The sequence below is a fragment of the Buteo buteo genome, chromosome 17, assembly GCF_964188355.1.
Source record: "Buteo buteo chromosome 17, bButBut1.hap1.1, whole genome shotgun sequence".
Taxonomy (NCBI): domain Eukaryota; kingdom Metazoa; phylum Chordata; class Aves; order Accipitriformes; family Accipitridae; genus Buteo; species Buteo buteo.
The window spans coordinates 30,756,509-30,777,565 of record NC_134187.1 but is presented as its reverse complement, the minus strand read 5'-3'; the positions used below and the strand labels follow the sequence as shown (position 1 = coordinate 30,777,565).

The 21,057-nt window shown below is 60.5% G+C and overlaps 1 protein-coding gene across 4 annotated transcripts in view; it reads right to left on the bottom strand.

Annotated features, from left to right (window-relative positions):
* LRP1 (LDL receptor related protein 1) overlaps positions 1 to 21,057 on the bottom strand; it is a 91,473-nt gene that overhangs the window by 5,949 nt on the left and 64,467 nt on the right. For 2 of the 4 annotated variants that reach the window (XM_075049716.1, XM_075049718.1), the window contains 39 exons: positions 20,682 to 20,808; positions 20,239 to 20,390; positions 19,944 to 20,068; positions 19,304 to 19,675; positions 17,858 to 18,047; positions 17,230 to 17,434; positions 16,810 to 17,002; positions 16,225 to 16,350; positions 15,999 to 16,127; positions 15,387 to 15,506; positions 14,574 to 14,687; positions 13,973 to 14,122; positions 13,540 to 13,674; positions 12,885 to 13,001; positions 12,513 to 12,641; positions 11,913 to 12,035; positions 11,322 to 11,462; positions 11,049 to 11,236; positions 10,597 to 10,780; positions 10,287 to 10,372; positions 9,799 to 9,918; positions 9,229 to 9,416; positions 8,764 to 8,969; positions 8,405 to 8,593; positions 8,031 to 8,179; positions 7,431 to 7,524; positions 6,862 to 6,978; positions 6,632 to 6,751; positions 5,966 to 6,088; positions 5,456 to 5,581; positions 5,074 to 5,190; positions 3,039 to 3,145; positions 2,695 to 2,827; positions 2,309 to 2,428; positions 1,646 to 1,768; positions 1,233 to 1,376; positions 1,004 to 1,138; positions 618 to 737; positions 23 to 294 (listed from right to left, as the gene is read on the bottom strand). In XM_075049716.1, coding sequence (XP_074905817.1) covers positions 23 to 294; positions 618 to 737; positions 1,004 to 1,138; positions 1,233 to 1,376; positions 1,646 to 1,768; positions 2,309 to 2,428; positions 2,695 to 2,827; positions 3,039 to 3,145; positions 5,074 to 5,190; positions 5,456 to 5,581; positions 5,966 to 6,088; positions 6,632 to 6,751; positions 6,862 to 6,978; positions 7,431 to 7,524; positions 8,031 to 8,179; positions 8,405 to 8,593; positions 8,764 to 8,969; positions 9,229 to 9,416; positions 9,799 to 9,918; positions 10,287 to 10,372; positions 10,597 to 10,780; positions 11,049 to 11,236; positions 11,322 to 11,462; positions 11,913 to 12,035; positions 12,513 to 12,641; positions 12,885 to 13,001; positions 13,540 to 13,674; positions 13,973 to 14,122; positions 14,574 to 14,687; positions 15,387 to 15,506; positions 15,999 to 16,127; positions 16,225 to 16,350; positions 16,810 to 17,002; positions 17,230 to 17,434; positions 17,858 to 18,047; positions 19,304 to 19,675; positions 19,944 to 20,068; positions 20,239 to 20,390; positions 20,682 to 20,808 — 5,809 coding nt within the window. Of the gene's footprint in view, positions 1 to 22; positions 295 to 616; positions 738 to 1,003; positions 1,139 to 1,232; positions 1,377 to 1,645; positions 1,769 to 2,308; positions 2,429 to 2,694; positions 2,828 to 3,038; positions 3,146 to 5,073; positions 5,191 to 5,455; positions 5,582 to 5,965; positions 6,089 to 6,631; positions 6,752 to 6,861; positions 6,979 to 7,430; positions 7,525 to 8,030; positions 8,180 to 8,404; positions 8,594 to 8,763; positions 8,970 to 9,228; positions 9,417 to 9,798; positions 9,919 to 10,286; positions 10,373 to 10,596; positions 10,781 to 11,048; positions 11,237 to 11,321; positions 11,463 to 11,912; positions 12,036 to 12,512; positions 12,642 to 12,884; positions 13,002 to 13,539; positions 13,675 to 13,972; positions 14,123 to 14,573; positions 14,688 to 15,386; positions 15,507 to 15,998; positions 16,128 to 16,224; positions 16,351 to 16,809; positions 17,003 to 17,229; positions 17,435 to 17,857; positions 18,048 to 19,303; positions 19,676 to 19,943; positions 20,069 to 20,238; positions 20,391 to 20,681; positions 20,809 to 21,057 lie in introns of those variants that run through there. The other 2 variants (XM_075049717.1, XR_012653357.1) reach the window with 2 other exon arrangements.

The window sequence follows — 21,057 nt, the reverse complement described above, 5'->3', positions numbered from 1 at the left end:
CTGTGCCCCTGACAGAGCTCACGTTCAGGTGGGTGACGCCGCCGTCGATCTGGCGCCGGTTGCGGTTGGAGGCGGTGGAGGCGGTGGAAGAGGCAGGCAGCTCCCGGTACGAGATCCTGCCCGTGTGCCAGTTGGTCCAGTAGATCTTGTTGCCCTTGACGTAGATGTCCATGGCGTCGATGCGCACATTCTCGTCGCCCTGGAAGGCTGGCTCGTAGGCCGAGTTGGGGTTGAAGGGGTACATGCTCCGGATCTTGTTGTCATCCGCGATGTAGAGGATTTGGTGCTCGGAGCCTGTGGAGGAGGAGCTGTTGGTGCAGGCTGGGCCAGGAGCCGGGGGTCAGCCCAGCTCTGCGGAGGGGCAGGGAATGGGGTCACTGGGAGCCTGGCACCCCCCTGGGTCTTGCTCTGCCAGGGAAGGACAGACTGACGGCACGGACAAGAGTCCAGCGCCTGCCCTCAGCAGTGCCAGAAGGAAGGGTGGGCAGAGGTGCATGGGGAGGAGGAGGAGGAGCAGGGAGGGAAGAGCGGCTAGGTCCTGTACTAGGTCCTGAGCAGGGAGGGAAGGGCGGCACGGGCATGCACAGGATCTGCACAGGCCCCCGATCCCTCCTGACCTTCTGCCTTGCACATATTGTCCGTCTTCATGAAATTCTTGGCGCAGCTGCAGACGTGGGAGCCCTTGGTGTTGTTGCAGAGCTGGGAGCAGGTCCCAAAGCGCAGGCACTCGTTGACATCTGGGCAGCAGGGGATGGGAGTCAGGGGGGAGACCAGGAGGGTGCCCCCACACACACGGCCAGGACCAGCCCCTCTCTGGGGGCTGGTCTGCACTACCCAGGGCTCAGAGAACCCGTCTCTCTCCATTCCCCATGTTTGTGCCCCAAGGACACCATTTCTGATGCCCCAGCCACTCCACAGGCGGGAAGACACATCTTACTGGCAAAAACCAACCGTAAACCCAACAGCCTGACCCCGAACCCTCTCCGACAGCGGCAGGAAGTACCTTGGCAGGAATTCTTCTCCGGCACTTTCTGGAAGCCTCTGCGGCAAGTGCAGTATGTGGTGGACCGCGACTGAATGCACTGGGCCTCATCTCCACACATGGTGGTGTTGGTCATACAGTCGTACGACTTGTGGTCTGGGGTGGGATGTGCTGTCAGCACCTGTGCCTTTGTGGCTTCCCCAGTGTCCACCCTCACCCCCCCGCCCCGACACCCCAGCTTCCCACCCACCGTGGGAGCAGGACTCCTCATCAGAGCCATCTCCACAGTCATCAAAGAAGTTGCAGCGGAGGTTGGCGCTGATGCACTTCTTGTTCTCGCACAGAAACTCGTTCTTGTCCTGGCTGCAGCTCTTGGGCTTGGCTGTGGGTGACTCTGTGGGAACACGGGCAGCAGCTGTGACGCTCCGTGTCCCCAGGCACCCAGCCCCATGGGAGCCTCAGCGTGTGAACAACAGAGGAAGGGACCAGGCAGGGACCCAGGACGCCTGCACCCGCCTCCCGGTTTTGGGAAGGAGTGGGCAAAGCAAATCCCAACACCTGGGCCAAACCCAGGGCACTGCGAGGACCAGCCTGAGGGCAGCGGTGACCCATTGCCCTGTCCACGCTGGGCGCAGAGTAGTGCCCACGGGCAGCCCCACTCACCGCAGTCCTTCTCATCCGTGTTGTCTCCACAGTTGTCAATGCCGTCGCACTGTCGACCGATCCACAGACATACCCGGTCGTTCTTGCAGCGGAACGGTCTGTTGGGGGGACACTGGAATTTCACTGCACCAGCAAATAGAAACAAACGGTGACGGTGAAAGGAGACGCCATAGCCAGGCTGTCACACTTGTCACGAGCCGCTGCTCAGCCTCTGCCCACGCTCCAGGGAGGCCTGTCCCATGAGGGTGAGAGCGCTCCGGAGACTAAAGCAGAGACTGAAGCAAAATCAATCGCCCGGGTGCTGGCCCAGCTGTGTGGGGGTCAGCCCTCTTCTCACCCAGCCTCCTGCCCTCCCAGCCTCCACTCCCCACTGCCAGCCCTATGCCCAGCTCAGCACTTCTGCAACTCCACTCTCTCAACTGGAGCCACGTCCTGCCCCCTTGGCCCCACTGGCCGCCCCAGGGGGGACCCATCTAGAGGGGACATGTGGAGCTGCCAGAGGTACCCACACCCCCACAGGTACCTGCAGCGGTGCCCAAGCTCTGGGACTGTCACCCCCGCCCAGTATGCGGGTGGTCGGGGCAGGTTGCTGCCCCGACAGGCAGACGCGTGCCCGGCAGGGGCCTCGCCAGGACCGGGGAGAGGCAACGCGGTGTCACTCACAGCACTCTTCAGGGTTTTCATCTGAGTTATCCCCGCAGTCATCCTCCCCGTCACACTTCCAGGCCAGGGGCTTGCACAGTGTGTTGTTGCACTGGAACTCGTCCAGGGGACACGTGCGAACTGTGACAGCACGGAGGGGCAGAAGACATGTCAGCCGGTGCTGCCTGGCTGCCAAAACACCCGTCTGGGGCCACAATTCCAATTTCCAGCATAGCTGGGGGCTCTCTAGGGCTCAGACACGTGTGTGTGCATGCCCTGGGGCTGGGCAGAGCAGTGCTGACACACACATAGGGGAGGGCTTCCACCCACAGTGGGGACACAGGAGACACGAGGGCATGGGGGGGAAGACAACCAGCCCCGAGGGAGCCACGCAGCACTGCCGTTACCTCCAGTGCCGCAGTTCTCCTCGTCGGTGCCGTCCATGCAGTCCGCATCGGCGTCGCAGCGCCAGCGCATGGGGATGCAGTGCCCATTCTTGCACTGGAACTGGTCAAACTCGCAGCGTGGTGTGCAGTCTTTCTGCAGGGGAAGGGTGAGGGACGGTGGTCAGCAGTGACAGCTCCAGCCATGGCAGCCTCCCGTCCCATGATGGCACCCAGGACCAGGCTCTCAGCCCCGGCTTGGTGGTGGGGGACCACGGGCATAGGCAGACTGCGTGGGACGTGTCCTCACTCCCACACACGGGCAAGATGAAGGCGCTGGCAGGGAGCCCCTGTCTTCGGTACCATACCTCGTCAGAGCCATCCGCACAGTCGTGGTCCCCATCGCACTTCCACCTGCCAGCGATGCAGCGGCCGTTGGCACACGAGAACTCGCTCTCTGAGCACGGCCGGGGTGCTGTGGACACAAAACACGGGGTGTTCCCCTGAGTGCGGGCTGCAGGCAGGGCTGCGAGGGCAGAAGGTCTCCCTGGCCAACAGCTTGGGGGGGCACAGGCTGACAGACACACATCCAGTGGCACTGGGGACAGGGTGGGGTGCAAGCAGAGCCGGGGGAACTACCAGAGAGGGGCACAGTTGATACCACCTCCCAGCCCCCTTCCCATCCCACTCCAGGGGTCCCGGCTCCCTGCGGGGAAACGGGTTTTCAGGGGGTACTACGGCCATACAGACTCGCTTCTGGCAGCTTCCCGGCTGCACGTGTCCCCCAAGACGTTCTCCACTGAAGGCAGCACTAGTCCCACAGCTCCCTGCTGCCCGTGTCTGCCGACCCACTGGCAGCAGCAGGCAGGAGGAAAGGCAGCAGCGCCCTGGCCAGATCTGCCAGAGCCGGCGCACCCGTCCCTGCCTTGCAGGGCACGGGGACAGACTCCCCCTCGCAGATCAACGCACCTGCTGGACCGGCACCAGCACCGTTGGTGCCAAGTCTGTCTGCAGGAGGACGGAATGCGGCTCAGCCTCCCGCCCAGGACGGCTCTTCAAGCCCCTTTCCCCCCCCATTGCCCTGGAGAGGCCCCAGGTGTAGGATGTGTGGGGGCAGGCAGCCCCCCTGGCCACAGCGCGGAAGCTGACGGGACTGTAGGGGAAGAGAGGGGCAGGGGGTGTCCAGCCAGAGCAGGAAGGGTCAAGGTGGTAACAGATTTTGGAACCAAGTATGAGCCATGCACAGGCCCCAGTAGCGGAGGCAGCAGGGTCAGACCCTCCGTGACTGCGGGTCCAGTGGAGGGAGATACTGGTGCTGATGCTCAGTAAATCTGCCTGGGTTGTCCAGTCCTGACCCCTCTGCCCTCACCTAGAATTTATTGTCTTCTTTTATTTTAGAGAGACTGTACATGGAATTAAAAGATTTTGGCAGGAACCTACCTCTGAGCGCCCCATGACGACAGTGTGAAAATGGAGAAAAACATAAGATGAAGTGAAATGGCACAAACTCAAAAACACGACATGAAATCAACAGAAAAGAAAAAAAAGTTGCACCCTAGAGAGCTGCAGGGAGACAGAGGGACCTGGGGCGGGCGCTGCACGGTGGGAAGAGGGCCAGGCTCTGCCCGCGCCCCTGCAGCTGGCAGCAGACCCCAGTGCCGTGCCATGGGCAGCTTGGGCCCCTCTGGAGGGACAGGACCAGGCTCCTGCCTGCAGCAGAGCCCCAAGAACTGTCTCATCCATGTGGACGGTCACAGTCCTCTGCTGCTCAGTGGGGCAGGTGCTGGCATGGTTCCGCTAACAAGCAGTAACTCAAAGGGGCAGCAACTTGATCACCTGCCACAGCTTCTGGGGACCAGCCGCCCTCCTGCACGCTGGTCCAGGTCCAGGTTTGTGACCCGGGTTCAGGTGGTTCCAGAGCTCCCCTCCCAAAGGCTCAGTGTGTCACCACCACCTTTCCCAGGCCAAACCGTTTCAAAGGGTGCTGCCTGCCAGGCTGGGACCAAAGCACGGGGTGATGCTCTAAAGCAAAGCTGCTCCACCGTGAGCAGGATGAGGCACCTGCGAGCCCTGTGGGTGAGCATGGCCGTGCAGGGCCAGTGTGCTGCCTGCCAGGAAGGGCATCGGGGTCACCTCCTCCCTTTTACCTGTCCCACTGGGGGCCTCTCCTCAGAACAGCCAGCAGCCCAGCCCTGGCTGTGGGACCAGGCTAGCCAGACGCCTGGAGTCAGGCATGTTCTGTCCCAGGGGAGAAGGCTGCTCCCTGGGCTCCCCAGCAAGCCTGATGCTCCCCCTCATAGCTGGGAGCACCGGCAGGCAGAGGGGCTAGAGGGACCTGAACTGCTCCCCTCTCCACTGCACAGCCAGCTCCCAGGATAGCAAAGGCTTGAAGGCGGCACGTACTGCAGCTCTCCTCATCTGAGTTGTCCCCACAGTCGTTGTCATAGTCACACTGCCAGCGACCTGGCACGCAGCGGTTGTTCTTGCAGCGGAACTGGTAGGGCTCACAGGTGCGTTCGTCTAGGAGGGACGAGACAGGGACAGACATCAGCATGAACCCACGCAAGAGGAGAGATGGGCACGCCAGCTAGCAGGGCGGGCAGCGCTGCTCTCTGCCGCCCTCCCTCCGACCCAGCCTTGCCCATGCAGTTCGGAAAAGGAGCAGCTAAAACTTCGCCCCCCCGGGTACACTGGGGAGGTGGAAGGGACAGACAGCACCGGGGCAGCCTGAGGAGGGCACAACATGCCCTCTGGGCTCATCTCCCCAGCCCCAGGCCCTGCTCACCGCATTCCTCCTTGGGCTCATCGGACCCGTCTCCACAGTCGTCCTCCCCGTCACACTTCCAGCGCGCTGGGATGCACCTGCCCGAGTCTTTGCATCGGAACTCGTCCACACCACACGTCATTTGTGCTGGCAGGGAGAAACAAGATGACAGAGATAGAAGGGGAGGTGGGGTTAGCATGGGCCAGGCACATTTCTTTCTCTGCAGGGCTGATGAACACCTTGTGCTGGCAGCCTGGAGCTGACTGCAGCACCCCTGCTTGGAACAGGGTGGGGTAAGATCCCCCCCTTTCAAGCAGTTCTCCAGGGAGAAGTCAGAGAGAGGAGTATCTCAGTGGGACAGATCCAGGCGGAGCCACCACCACCATCACCCACCGCCCGCAGGACCTGCAGGGACCGAGCCTGGACACGCCGTCCCGCAGGCAAACACACACAGACGTGACCCAGCTGCCGGGGAGCTCCTGGTTTCGGTGCGGCCAGACCCACCCCCTCCTCCCCACACAGGCTTCTTACTGCAGTTGGCAGGTTCATCTGAGCCATCCACACAGTCGTTGTCCCGGTCGCACACCCAGACGCGGGGGATGCAGCGCTTGGTGATTGCGCACTGGAACTGGTTGGGGGCACAAGTCACCTCCGCTGCAGGAGGGAGAAGCAGAATCAGGAGAGGCAGCGGGGCAGGCAGGGGTCTGTCAGCCACCACCCCACAAAAACCAGCCCACAGAGCAGAGAGGCGTGCAGATGCTCTGGCCATCACAACAAGTGTCTGTTGATGCTTGGTGACCACGTATGTGAGAGGGGAAGGGAGTGGAGCCCCGTGGTGGCCCCAGAAGACTTGACCAGCTGCAGGGAGACGGGGCAGAAGCCACAAGATCTCTCAGCTGTGCAATAGACTCAGTGCAAATCAATGGCAAATATTGAACTTGCCACTCTGAGGGACTTAAGGATTTCGTTTCCACTAGGAAACAGAAGTGTCTGTAGGGGCAGCAGGGTGATGGTGCACAGAGGCTCTATGCAGGGCAGAGGCAAGGAGAAAGCCCCATGCCCAGGGGCAGGACCACCCAGAAGCCAGCTTGCAGAGAAGCCAATACCCAAAGACATGGATCTGATGCAGCACTGAACTCATCACCCCTAACCGTGCACACTCCTCATCCCTAACATGCTTAATGGTTCCCCACTTACGGCAGTCCTTCTCATCCTCGCCGTCACCGCAGTTGTCCTGACCATTGCAGCGGAAAATGCCGGGGATGCAGCGGTTGGTGTTGGTGCATTTGAACTGGCTGGGCAGACAGACGTGGATATCTGGGAAGGGAGGCAGCATGGTCAAAAGCTGACATGCTGCATCTCCGCTCTGCTGGGATGCTGCAGCCCTGCTGGGGTTTGAGGGTCATGAGGAGAGGTGGAGAACCTACCGCAGTTGGCTTCATCTGAGTTATCCTGGCAGTCGTTGTCTCCGTCACAGATGAAGGCTGGGTTGGTGCAGATCCCAGTGGAGCACTGGAACTGCCCTGGCCTGCATTTGAACTCAGCTGTGGGGTGAGTAAGACAGTGAAACATTTGCTCCGGGGAACATTTTCAGGGCAAACCTTAACCTCCCTATTTCCCCTCCAGGGTCTTCATCAGGGACTGAGCAACCAGCACCCAACCCTGGGCTCTGGCAGAGTGAAGGGGCAGCTCTGCTCCGAGAGCAGCAGTTGGCTGTTCTGCTCCACAGGGCAATATCCCTTGCAGGGACAGCGTGTTATCCCGCTGTTCTTTAAGCCCCATTAATGGGGTAACCCTCCTCTCCGCCAGAGCTGAGCAGGGAGCAGCAGTGCTGTCCCAAAGCCAGAGCAGCAGCAAGGCTTTGGGGGACCAGTTGCACAAGCAGCGCCCAGCTGCTCCAGACAGCACACAGATGCTGTAGTGCTGGCAAGAGCTGGGCAGCATGGTTGGGGTGCTGGGACACCGTGGGCTGTGGTCAGCCCCACTCAGCACTCACGGCAGTCCTCTGGCTCATCCGAACGGTCCCCGCAGTCGTCCTCGGTGTCGCATTTCCACCAGAAAGGGATGCACTTGTCATTCTTGCAGACAAACTGTGACAGAGACACAGGCTCATATGAGACCAGTTTAGAAGAGGGAGGGAGGACTCCAGAAGGCTTTGTCCCCAGGGAACTCTGCGCCAAGGGCAGTGATCTCCGTGCTGTCCCTTCCCAGGCAGCCCCAGGACACTCTTGCGTCCTGACCTGGAGCAAAGCCTTAAGCTGAGCCCACCCCACGCAGCCTCTGGGGTTTGAGGGAGGGATGGGGGCAGGCAGAAGGTCATTCCAGAGGCGGAAGGTCTCTGGCTCCCCTGGGCACCCCCAAATGACTGCAGTCTGTATGTGCTGGAAAGTGCCACAGGAGGGAGGTGTTGCCCGCACCTGGAGAAGGCGTGCGCACACCAGCACCCAGATGCACAGCGTGGGCACCAGCACCAGCAGAGGAGCTGGGACCTGGTGAAACCACGGCAGGAGGGACATGCACATGAGCACAGGCACACGCACGCCGCAGGGGGGATGTCCGTGCAGGCAGGTGCAGGCAGGGGCAGGCAGGCTGTTACCTGGCTGGCCGTGCAGTTGGAGACACAGGTTTTGCCATCGCTGCCCAAGTAGAAGTTGGTAGGACAAGCACACTTGTGCCCCCCGCCTGGCGAGAGGAGGCAGAGGTTGCTGCAGCCGGCGTTGTTGGTCTTGCAGGGATGGTTGGGAACTGGGGAGAGCAGGGAGACAACTGCGAGTCAGACCAAGGCAGAGGACCCTCAGGGCGGCACGTAAACCCCCAGCTGCGAGACCCTTCTCACCACGCACCCTCCTCCCGCACGCCCTGCCCAACCTGGTGTCCCTTTGCACATCGTGCCCAGCCCTGACCTCCTACCCAGGGCTGCTCTGCAGTGCCAGGGCTACCCCAGCCCCTCATCCCAGCCCCACGGCTCACCGTCAGGCTGGCGGTAGGGGTGGTAGATGTGGATGTCCATGGGGCGGTGCAGCGTGCTGATCAGAAGGGTCTTGTTGGCTCCAGTAGTCTTGTGGGCCCGGTTGATGGACTTGGTCTCCCAGTCGGTCCAGTAAATGAAATCCTCAAAGAGGGTGAGCGCGAAGATGTGTGGAATGTCCTGGCTCAGCACTGCGAGGGGGAGTGGGCAGCTCACAAAGGGAACAAACCTCTTCCTCTGGTCAGAGGCACAGAGGAGCTGGGGACCATACCCAGCAGCCCTGGCTCTTCCTCCCACGACTGATCCAAAGCCCACACCCCACAAAGGCCTGGTGGTGCCCCAGGAGCCCCGGTGCTCTCACCTGTGTGCCGGTTGGAGCCGTCCAGGCTGGCAAACTCGATGTAGTCCTCCCGCGCATCAGCCCAATAGATCCGGCTGTTGATGTAGTCAAGGGTGAGGCCGTTTGGCCAAGTTATCTTGGTGTCGACGATGACGCTGCGGTTGGTGCCGTCCATGCCGATCTTCCCGATCAGGGAGTGGTCCCCCCAGTCTGTCCAGTATAGGTAGCTGGAGATGAAACAGAAGAACAGAGGGAGGCTGAATCTGGCCCGAGCCGCAGCAGCGGCCGCACTCTGCCCATCGCATGGCTAAACCAAGGCACCTGGGCGCGTGGGTGCAGGGCAGGGAGAAGCAGCCAGGTGTCCCGGAGGTGAGGAGGGAAGGCCTCGTCCCATCTCCCAGCCTCCAGGACTATGGCAAGATGGCAGAGGGGCCGCCAGCCCCCTCCCTGTGTAGAGGGGAAGGTCCAGGTCCCCCAGGCTCTCACCCATTCTGCACATCCACCACCAGCGCTCGGGGCTCACGCAGGCCCGAGTTCACCAGCACGGTGCGGTAGGCGCCATTGAGCTTCGACACTTCAATGGTGTCCCGACCTTTGTCGCACCAGTACAGGTTGCCTCCCACCCAGTCCACAGCCAGCCCGTCAGGGTTGCTGAGGCCAGTGCGGTGAAGAACCTGTTGGGAGAAAACAGATGCTGGGGCTGGACAGGGAGAACCAGATCCTGCCCTGGTCAGGGATGACAACATCCCCCTTCCCTGGCATGTCAGCCCTGTGCACAGGACTGCCCAGCTCCCTTTCCTCACTCTTCCACCAGCCCTCCTTGCCCGTGGGCAGCACGGAGCCCACCTCTGATCGGGATGGTGCTGCAACACATCCCCATAGCAACCTGGGCTGATGCCCTGAGCCCAGTGATGACCCCCCAGCTGGGCTTGTGCCCTCTTCCCTGGTGACCCTGGTGCCAGTCTGGGCCCCTCCAGGCAGCCCCTCTGTGCAGGAGGTGGGCGAGGACCAGCTGCCCGGACCGGGGGGCCCAAGGGGCTGGCTCAGTCCCCCCACCTGCACGTTGCTCCCGTTGATGTGCATGCGGCGGATCATGCTGCCCTGCGTGGTGACATCTGTCCAGTAGATCATCTGCTCCCGATAGTCGAAATCCAGAGCCACCGCATTGTTCAGCCCCTGGGAGGAAGGGAGAAGTGTTGAAACAGCCTCACCTGCTAGCAGAGGGTCATGGGGGCTTTACAAAGACCAGTGAGCCCCCAGCCTCAACTCCTACTCCTTGCAGGAGAGAAGTTAAAAGCACCTACAGACAACTGTTATGCAGCCCCTACCTTATGGTCTGCTACCAAAGAGCTACTGTTTACATGGGACCTCCTGTATACTCATAGTGAGAGCTGTGGTTTATACAGGATCTACCATCCGCCTGGGAAGCCAAGAGCCCAAACTCCCAGGCTGGCAGGTCTCGTGCCCTGCAGGGCCCCTCTCCAACCCCAAACCCCCAGCCATGTGGGGCCGGTGCCCCCTCCTGCTCCCAGCTTCCCCCTTACCTGCTTGAGCAGTGTGTAGTTGGAGCCATCCAGGTTGAGCTTTCTCAGGTAGTACCGGTTGGCAAAGATGAGGAAGGGCTCTTCATCTGCACAGGGAAACCATGAGATGTGTCAGGGAAGCACCACTGGGACATGGACAGATCCCCTGCGGACCTGCCACCCTCCCCTTCTCCACTGCTTCCCAGCTCTCTTTTGTGAGCCAGGTGCAGCTACTTCGCCTTGCGGAGCACCGTGATGGACTCCAATGCCGGCAGCATCACATCGTTGCCAGAAGAGCACCCCTGCCTCTGAGTCTGCTCTTGGCTCTCACCTGTGACAGCTTTACAGCTGGTGGGGTTGTCAGGTTTGAGCTTGTAGCCCTCTATGCACAGGCACTTGTAGCTCCCCAGAGTGTTGATGCACTTCTGGCTGCAGGGGTAGGTGGTGGAGCACTCGTCGATGTCAATGCACGTCTTCCCATCGTCCTTCAGCCGGAACCCAGGACGGCATCTACACTGCAGGAGGCAACCCGGAGCTGTTAGAAATATTCAGGGCCCACATGCTGGGACATGACAGGCATCACCATGGGACAAGCGGGCACAGGCACAGACAGCTTGCAGACGCAAGAGAAGCACACACAAGCACGGGCCAAAAGTGCCTGTGTGTGCATCCCTTGCCCAGCTGGCGCAGGACAGAAGCAACCCTCACACTAAGAGTCTGTGGAAGAGGAAGGGAGTGGGAGAGCATCCCTCCAGCCAACCCTCCCAGCCTGCTGACCCCTACCTTGTATCCGATCTTGAGGTCCTCGCACTCCTGGGAACAGCCGCTCAGCTTCTTGTTGAGACACTCGTTGATGAAGCAGTTGAGCTCGTCCGAGCCGTCCGTGCAGTCGTTGTTGTTGTCACAAAGCAGTGCCTCAGGGATGCACTTCCCGTTCTTGCAGAGGAAGAAGGAGTCGTTGCACTTGTTCTCTGCAGCGGGGCAGACAGGAGGTGGCACTGGTCAGCGTGAGGCAGTCGGGCAGCCCCAGTCCCCAGCTGTGGTCCCCACAGGTACCTGGGCTGGTGCAGCGCGGGTTCTTGGGCGCCTCATCCGAGTGGTCGTGGCAGTCAAACTCGCCGTCGCATTCCCACTGCCTGTTGCTGAGGCACCGGCCGTTGGCGCAGCGGAACTCGTGGGGACCACAGGTGGGATACTCTGCAGGAGGGCGGCAGGCTCAGACGGCATGGCCCACCTTCCCGAGCTCATCATCAGCGACAGGGGCACCACAGCGGCTGGGCTGCGTGGAGCCGTGGCACAGGTGGCCAAACGTTCCTGCAGCCCACCTTGGGACAGGGCTGCACCGCAGGGGTCAAGGAGGCAGCAAACGTGGGTGGTTTTGAATCTCTCCAAAACTGCTCTGTGCCAAGTCAGACACCCTGCAGCAGGGGCTGGGACAGCTCTTCTGTGGCTCTCTGGCACTGAACCCCTCCCACTCCCTCTCCTGGTTCCCCCTCACCCTGCTCTCACGTCAAACCCCTTCCTTCTGGATGAAGAAAACCCTTCCAGGGTCCTGTCTCAAAGCCCAGGAGACCCAGTGTGGCTGCCAGGGCCAGGGCAAAAGGAGATACGGCCCTTGCTGTCCTCCCCGGTCCCACGGACACCCACCACACTCTGGGGACTCGTCCGAGCCATCGCCACAGTCATCATCGTGGTCACAGACGAAGTGCTTGGGAATGCACTGGCGGTTTCCGCACATGAACTCCCGCTCGTCACATGTGTTGTTGTACACTGCAATGAGGCATCGCTGTCAGCCCCCCACCAGACCGTGTGCTCTCCTGCCTGCCTCCTGAGCCCTTTGTTTTGGGGTGCTGGGGACAAAAGCTGAGGCACAGCCCAGTCGTGGCAGGACTCCCACTCCTTCACCCCCAGCCTGAGCCCAGCCCGGTGCCCTCATCCTGTGGCTGTGAACAGCACCCAGGCAATGTGGTGCCTTTGGCTATTGCTCTGTGGGATGATGCTTCTCCTCTCTTCGCAGTCAGGGAAAGGCACCCAAACATCTCTGTGTCCAGGTCTGCTGTGACCGCAGCACCGCAGTCTCCTCCTGCAAGCCTGGTGGGGAAGTGGCCGGGACGAGGCATCCCATCTGCTAGTGATGGGGACCCCGGGGAGTGGGGCTAGCCCCCCCCAGGCAGCTCTGCCTTGCACTACACCCCGCTCCGCTCCAGCCCCTGGCCCTGCCGTGCACCCAGCCCTCTGGGGACTCACAGCAGCCGGCAGCGAGGGTCTCATCGGCTCCATCCGCACAGTCCTTGTCTCCATCACAGAGCCAGCGCTCTGGCACACACACATAGGTGCCTGGGCACTGGAAGGATCCTGAGCTGCAGGTGGTCAGCCCTGGGGAAGGGAGAAGCAGGAAAGAGGCCAGTTACCCCATTGCTGGAGAACTGGCACTCTCGGGCTATGTGCCCCCACGTCTCGGAGGGGGCCAAGATACAGAACCCAGGAGAGCAGTGAGGACCACAGCACAGGAAAGGAAGGGTGGGAGTAGGGATGGGCAGAGGCAGGAATACACAGAGCTGGGGCAGCAGCACAGGTAGGGATGGAGAGAGGTCAGAGCAGGGGCTGGAGCAGACTCACGGCAGCGGCTGTCCTCATCAGAGCCATCGCCGCAGTCGTCTGCCCCATCACACACCCAGAGCTTGGAGATGCAGCGGTGGTTGTTGCACTCAAACTGCACGGGGTAGCAGAACTTGTCTGGGAGAGGAGGAGAGGAGGGGTCAGAGCTAGGGTGATGTGGGAGGAAGGACATGGCAGCAGAGCACAGCCAGGCTGGGCCAGATGGGCTCCAGGGCTGGTGCCCAGGGTGGTGCCGGGGCTACTGCTCACCCAGACCTGGCAGTGCCTACACACCACGCTGATGGGCACTGCAGCTGTAGGACTGGTGTGGGGTTGCCTGCTCTGGAGCTGGGGAGGTTCCCCAGTTCCTCAGCACTGTTTGGGTTTTGTTCAGGGAGGTTGGAACTAAAAACATAGCTCAATTGAGCCGTAACTGGCCACCTTGAAAATGACCACGGACACTCATGCATGTGCTGAGCAAACAAATGCACAAGGACATTTGCATTGGCCACAGTTAAAAGCCCAAGCATTTGGAATAAGACCACTGAGGGGGAAGAATCTGGAGGCTGGTCCTTGGCAAATGGATGTCAGAGACAGGAGAGGGTCCTGCCTCCCCTCTAGCACGGTTGCGCTTGCCACCCCATGCTATCACCCCGGAGTCCCTTGCTCTCCCCACCCTGCCGCTCACTGCAGTGAGTCTCGTCTTCTCCGTTCTCGCAGTCATCCTCTTTGTCGCAGGTCCAAGTCATCGGGATGCACCTCCCGCTTGGGCAGGCAAAATAATTAGCTGGACACTTGGGTTTCCTCCCGCCTGGTTTGTGAAGGAAACATCGGTAAGCGTGGTGGCGCGCACGTGTCCTGCTTCCTCCCAACCCAAAAGTGCCTGACGCCAAAGGATTTCTCCCCAAAAGCCCTCTGTGATCCTCTATCAATCAGCGTGCTGCAGCACCCTTCGTGCAGGAGCTGTGCAGGCAAAGGATGATGGTCCTGGTGTGCAAACAAAGCATCCACCCTCCAAACAGACCCCAAAGGGGAGCACCCGGCCAGAGGGTCGGTGGGATGCCCCTGCTCTCCCAGGCCTGAGCCCTCTTTCCTCTCCCCGCTCTCACCTGGGCAGTTGCGCTCATCTGAGTAGTCTCCACAATCATTCGCCCCATCGCACACCCAGCTTGGAGCGTAGCACAGAGAGGTGTGTTCGCACTTCTGGAATGTGGTACCCTTCACCCCCAGCTTGAAATAGCTGCTGCAGTCAGTGGCAGCTGCAAGGAACAACACCAGGAGCCCTGGATGACCGGTGCTGCTCGCCAGTGGCACAGCCCTTCAGTCCAGCTCCCAGCACGCAGCACGAGCCCTCGCCCTGCTGCTGACAGCCCTTCCCTCCCCAAAGTAGCACGTGTGCCCCGAGCTGCTGGGACCACGTTAAGCACTTCTGACGTCAGGTTGTGAGGTGCCAAGCATGGCGTGGGGGGCTGCAGTGATGGGCTGGGGCTGCTTCCAGCCACTGGGCTAACCTGGGCTGGCCTCTGCTGACGGGACGGGAGCCCGGGCCCTTCTCCCTCCCTGCTTCAGCACAAGTGCCAAAGACTGAAATGAGGTGCAGGGACCCAGGCCCCTGCCCGTAGGCGCAGAGGGCATAAGCATCTCCAGAGCTACAGCAGGGCAGAGCTGGGGAGGTAGCAGGGAACATGGGACAGCAGCTGGGGCACTCACTGCAGTTCATTTCATCCGAAGCGTCCTCGCAATCGATGAACTGGTTACAGCGGCTTGAATTCCCAATGCAGCTCCCATCTCGGCAGCGAAACTCGGTAGCAGCGCAGCTGGTTTCTGCAAGGGGGAAGCCCCCACAGCAGATGAGGCTGGGCTGGGGGACCCAGCATGTACAGCCACCCCACGGCCCCCACTCACGTTGCAGACGTGTATGCACACACATACACCCATCGCCCAGCACAGCTATGGACCGCCTGAACCTGCACTCCCAGCTCTGGTCCTCTCCCGGCTGAGATTTGGTGTCTCTCCCACTCACACACCCTGCCTGGCAGCCTGCGCTCATCTCCCAACCTGGCCCATCACTAGCAGGCCTGGACGGGCTCAGGGAAGCTCCTGACCTTCCCCATCGGTTCTGAACCAAGCAGACAGGCTCCTGCAGCCCTGCAGCTCTGAAGGGATGCTGCCCTTGAGGATGCTTGGGTGCCCTTTTCTCAGGAGCACGAGGAGCAGCGACACTGCGCCTTGCCATCGCCTTGTGTTCCTCCTAGCTGTCAAACCAGTGTTCTCGGGAGGCTCTGGGTGCTGCTTGGCCATGCTCGGGAGCTCTTCCTCCCAGCTGTCAGGGAGTGAGCTTTACAAAGCGGTCTGTGGCACAAGCAGCATAAGTAGGATTTAGACCTTGACTCTCTGTTAAGCCCCCGCTCTGCTCTGATCCTGTCAAGCTGAAGGTAACTCTTTCCCGAACCCTCTGTCCCTGTCCCAGACAGCTGACTGAGCCCTGGCAAGGGCTGGCTGGGAGCCAGCCAGCCTGCTTACTGTTACATGGCACTTCGTCCGAGTTGTCCCCGCAGTCATCCACGCCATTGCACCAGTAGCGGCTGGCGATGCAGCGCCCGTTCATGCAGTGCAGGTAACCCTTCTTGCACTTGCGGCTGCCTGTGAGGGAGGAGGAGGAGGAGGAGGAGGTGAGCGCGAGGGCAGGGCTGGTGCCCCCGGGTGTCTCAGCTCCTCAGGGATGCTTCAGCAGGGGAAGAAACTACACAGGCAGGATTAGGAAACAGGCTTCCTTGTGCTGTGCTGCCAACACCGCAGGGTTAAGCTTGGCCTTTGACCAGCAGAGACCCCTCCTGGCTGAGAAGTGAGGGTTGGTGTTAGATGGAGGGTGCCGCAGCCCCCACCAGGTCAGCTCAAGGTGTCCCACTCTCCAGCCTGCCCCCCAAAACTGGAAAAGGTCTGGAGCCCCTAAGGCTTGGCTGGGCCCATCTTTGGAGGGCAAAAGGGACTGCGAGCACTTGAGGGATACGAGAAGATGCCCAGGAGTCCTGGCTCCCTTTGCCAAACAGAGCTGACAGATTGAACAGGGTGCCTGTGCATGCCCAGGGGGTGCGTGTGTGTGTTTGAGCAAAGCAGCAAGAGGAGGAACCTTACTGCAGTAGGACTGCTTCTCATCCGACTTGTCCTTGCAGTGGACCACGCCGTCGCAGGTCCGGCTGAAGTCAATGCAGTCACCGTTCCCACACTCGAACTCGTCGTGCACATTGCAGGTGGAATTCAGGGCTGGGGAGGGCATGGGGAATGTCAGCTCTGCCAGGCTGAAAGTGGCCTCTCCTCCCCTTCCCATCCCCTTCAGCTCCCGCTTCCAATTCCCCTCCACCTTTGCAGGTGAAATCCTCCTGCAGGACACGCTCGCCACGGCAGGAGCAGTTGACGTGTCCTTTGGGCGTGAGCAGGCAGAGATCCTGACAGCCGCCGTTGTTCACCCTGCATGGGGACAGCTCACCTAGGAGAGATGGAGAGCATTTACGCCAAGGACAGTCTCAGCAGTCCCTTCCCTTTGTCCTCCCTGCTGGGGAGAGGAGAAGTAGGTGTTTCTCGCCAGGCTCTTCAGATGGGGCTACGGGGGATGCATGGGGTTAGGGGCATCCAGTCTCCCAAGATCTTGCAAGGAGGATGTCCTGGGAAGAGCACAAATGGGGCAAACTCTCTCTCTCTTCAGCCTGCACGGGGTTTGGAGATGGACAGGCCTTGGCGTGAGGGTCCCGAAGGGACAATGACAGGCCAGGAAGGACGGTGGGACAGGTTCCCCCTCCCCTGGCCTGCAGGCAGGGTGGAAGAGCAGCGCTGTCTGGCAGGAGGCTGAGCCACCTGAGAGAGGGGGCAGAGGTCTGGCAGGGGCAGGGGAGCAGGGGCCCACGGTGGCGAGGCTGCGGGTGATGGGGGGGGTACGGAGCATCCTTACAGCTGTCGGTGTCGTTGGCCACGGCAATGATGCCCATGGGCTGCTGGGGGATGTCAACACGCAGAAGCTTCATGTCAGTGCCCACGTACTTGTTGGCTCGTTGCACAGCCCTGCGCACCCAGTCCGTCCAGAAGATGTAATCGCCGTAGACAGCCAGGCCAAAGGGGTGCACAGGCTCTGATTTCAGGATCACCTGCCGGACATTGGCAAACCATGAGCACAAGGGAACCTGGCTGTGGGACGCAGCCCCCGGCACGACCCCAAATGCAGCGTGTCCCCATGTGTCTGCCTGAGGGGAAGGCCTGACCCTCCCCGTGCCCCAGGAAGAGCTCTGCTGTCCTCTCACAAAGTGTCAGCCCCAGTTTCGCCACTCGCCACTCTCCTTCCCATCTCTGCTGCTGGGGCCAGGTCTGGACTCACATGGCGGTGGGAGCCATCGTATTCACAGCGTTCGATTTTGTCCAGCGTGGCATCAGAGAAGTAGATCTTCTCAGCCTTGTGGTCAATGGCCAGCCCATTGGGTGTCCGTATGTCCTGGTCAATGATGATGAGGACGTTGGCACCAGAGAGGGTGGCACGCATGATGCTGGGGTGCTGCTCATTCCAGTTGGTCCAGAACATCAGGCTGGAAGGGGAGACACATGTGATGCTTTTGCAACCCCAGGTCTCTGCCGCATACGTGTTGGCTCAGCCCACCCCTCTGCTGCTGTGGGGCTTCCAGGGACTTTGGGATGGATGGGACATCGTTCCCGCATAAAAAGGGGTGGGAAGGGGATGAATGAAGCCACCGCAGCCAGCTGGGAAACATGGTACCCCATGGTACCAGCCGGCCAGAGAAGAGGATGGGACGGGGTTTCTGTCTTTGCTTCGGGGTGCTGAAGGGGGTGTGTGTGGGGGCGGGGGGCACAGGGCCTTTCCTCCCTGGGGTCCAATACTCTGTGCTGGGAACCAGTGCTTCCTCCTCAGTGGAGGGGTGTCTGCCTGGACGCTGGCCCTGGGACCACATGGACCCCTGGGCAAGCTGGCTGGACCACTGACGGCCACTCACTTCTGGCACTCGTCCAGCACAAAGGCCCGGGGGTGATCGTCCCCCGACATGGTGATCACCGTCTCCCTCTCAAAAGCCCCCAGGCGGCTCTGGTCCACGGTGTGGCGGGTGATGGTGGAGGTGGTGTAGCTTGTCCAGTACAGCGTGTCCCAGCCGCGGTGGTATGCCAGCCCCTCCACCGAGCCCACGTCTGCAGGAGGGGAGGACAGGCAAAGGTCGCATCCAGCCCGTGCTCCTGCACGGCTGCCCAGCTCACTCCACACAGCCAGTGCTGACCGTGGACACTTGGACGTGGCTTCTTTGGCAGCCTTAAGTTACTGCTTTTAATTACACTCCCAAAAAATCCCTCAGAGGATTGCTTGCTTGCTAACACTGTGCCAGTGTGGCAGCACCTGAGGGGACTCAGCAGGGCTGGGCTAGTGTCTGTGCTGACGTGCGAGCTGAGACCTGAGGAAACTTTAGGGGTCTCCTGGGCAGACCTCTGCCACCAACCAGGTAATGACACTTCCTTGCAGGAAGGCTGAGTGATGTTCATCTATGACGAAATGAGGACTTGAACTTGGCTTTCAAGCTCCTGCTCTGATCACCTCCCCTGCACTGGCTGGGCATTGCTCCGGGTCTCCCTGTCCCTGCAGCAGCGGTGCTGGGAAGGGTCTCCCTCTGCCAGGGGAGAGCGGAGGCCCAGAGGCACAAAGTGACAAGATGAAGACACGTGGCCAACCAGGGAGACCTTCCCTCCAGCTCCCAGGCCACGAACTTGAACCATACACCCATCCTTCTCCCTCGTTAAGGATCAGCAAAAGGTTTAATGAACCAACTATGAGAGATGGGCCCTGCTCTCCTGATCTCAGTGATAACAGCTATCCCAAGTGCCAAATATAAATACACTCATTAGCGAGCACATCTATAACTCTTGCTGGAGGTGCTCCCTAGTGACGCAGAGCAATAGACATGGTCTTTTCACCTGCCGTAGGAGCCAATAAAACCAACCAAGTGCAAACCAAGAGCTGGAGGTTGAAAACAGGGCCAGGTATGGCAAGGTTTGCTCAGGCTCAACAGGTCTGCCTTGGAAGTCAAATGCAAACACAGAGCAGATCCCAAGTTTGCTACAGTGCCTTGTTTCTAGAGCAATGCATACCCACATGCATGCCTGAGCCTCGTGATACACTCTCCTTGCAAGAACAAGCTCTACAGGCTGCTCCTGACACTTGCATCCCCTACCACAAGCTGCCGCCTCTTCCAGAGGCTCTGGTAGAAAGCTCACAGCTGAAACCTTAACAGCTGCCACTCAAAACACCTCTTGAAAACACCAAAAAAAGTTAACCGAGAAAAGGAAAAAAAAGTCCTTGGGCGAGGAAGGAGGGAGTTCAGGAAGAGGTGGTAGGGGAGAACAGGAAAGAGGGGTCTTAGGGCAGACGCACGAGTATAGAGCCCTGTAACACTCACTCTCCACGATGGTCTTGCGCCCTGTGCCATCGTCGTTGATCTGCTGGATGTTGCCGAAGTGGATGTCGCTGTAGAATATGCGGTTGCTGCCCTTGGAGCCGTAGCGGTAGTCGAAGGCCAGGGCAATGACATTCTTCATGTGCTCTGCGTCCTCGAAGGGTTTGATGGGCGCGTTGAGGTTGTTCTCGTCCGACAGGTGGATGCTCTTGAGGATGGTGCGCTCCGAATACAGCAGGTAACCATCGTAGTCCCGGCAGCTCACCCCGTCCTCGGACAGCATGCCGTGGGCACAGGCGCACGTCCTCTGCCCGCTGCCCCGGAACAGGCAGAGCTGCTGGCAGCCCCCATTGCTCTGGGCACAGATGTTGGTGCCTGGGGAGGAAAGGGGGGATTGTTCAAGGGACTGGGCAGGCTCTGTGTAGGAGGATGCTCCTGCTCAGCTGCTTTTCACCTCTCCCCACTCCCAGAGGAAGCAGGTGAAGAAATAGGCTCAGCCCATGGTGCAACACGGTTCTTTGATGAGGACACAGTGGCCCGTTTGTTTCTATCCCCCTCCCCGCATCTGTCTGCCACGGGAGCCCAGCCTGGGCGGCCGTCAGCAGCACTGCACCAGGGGCTTGCACCCTGTTCCTGGACGCACCCTTCTGCCTGGCCCGGTTGAAGACTTTGATGTCCTTGAGCTGCACACCGATCCCTGTCCGCAGGGACACCGACTCGGTGGCGTTGTCCTTGTTGCCTCTTTTGATGGAGCCATTTGCATGAGTCCTAAGAAAGGACAATCACTGAGCAACTGACGCAGGGCTCGCCCCAGCAGCACCCTGCGGCAGGACCCAGCTCCGCCACCTTCCCCATAGCACCCACCAGCTCCCCCCATCCTCCCGCATAGCTGGTGCCCGGGGCACCCCCAGCACTGCCAGACCCCTCGGGCACCATACCTATCGCTCCAGTAAATGTACTCCTCGAAGACCGACACTGAGAACATGTCCATGTTGTTGCTGGACAGGACGACCTCTCGGTTTTCACCTGTCTCCAGGTCGATTCGTTCAATCTTGTCTGTCCGGGCATCGCACCAGTAAAGCTTCCCGTCCTGAGGCGATGAGAAAGCATCCCAGTCAGCAATGGAGCAGCGCCCTGGGGTGGCACTAAGGCACCCTCTGCACCTCCCACCACGTCTGGCAGAAAGGTCCAGAAAGGGTTCAGAAGATGACCACCCTGGACAACCCTCCCTGCACTGGAGAGGAGACTCCAGAGCCTTGGGGAGGGCAGCCATGTCCCCCAGAGGCCCCATCAGTAGGGGCATGGCTGCAGGGACCCTTGGGACTGGCACACTCCCTGCCAGGCCCCAGGGCAGCACCATCATCCCAGCCGGCAGCTGTACCTCGTAGTCGACGGATATCCCATTGGGCCAACTGATGCTGACGTTCACCAGCACCATCCGCTCGGTCCCATCCAGGCGTGATCGTTCGATGCGGGGGTACTGCCCCCACTCTGTCCAGAAGAGATACCTGCAGGGGACAGCAGGGACATGACCACAGGGCTGGCCAGAAGCAGCATCCTTGGGCATTTTGGCAACTGGAGCAGAGAACAAGCACCTCTCCCCCTCATCACTCCACACCAGGGCCTCAGTCCAGACCCCTGGTGATCTGCAGCCTCCTGACCGCTGCATGCTTGCAGACCATGCTGCAGCTGGGGAAAGGAGCCCTGCATTGCAGCTGGATGCTGCGCAGAAACCAGCCTGTGTGCCAGGCACCTAA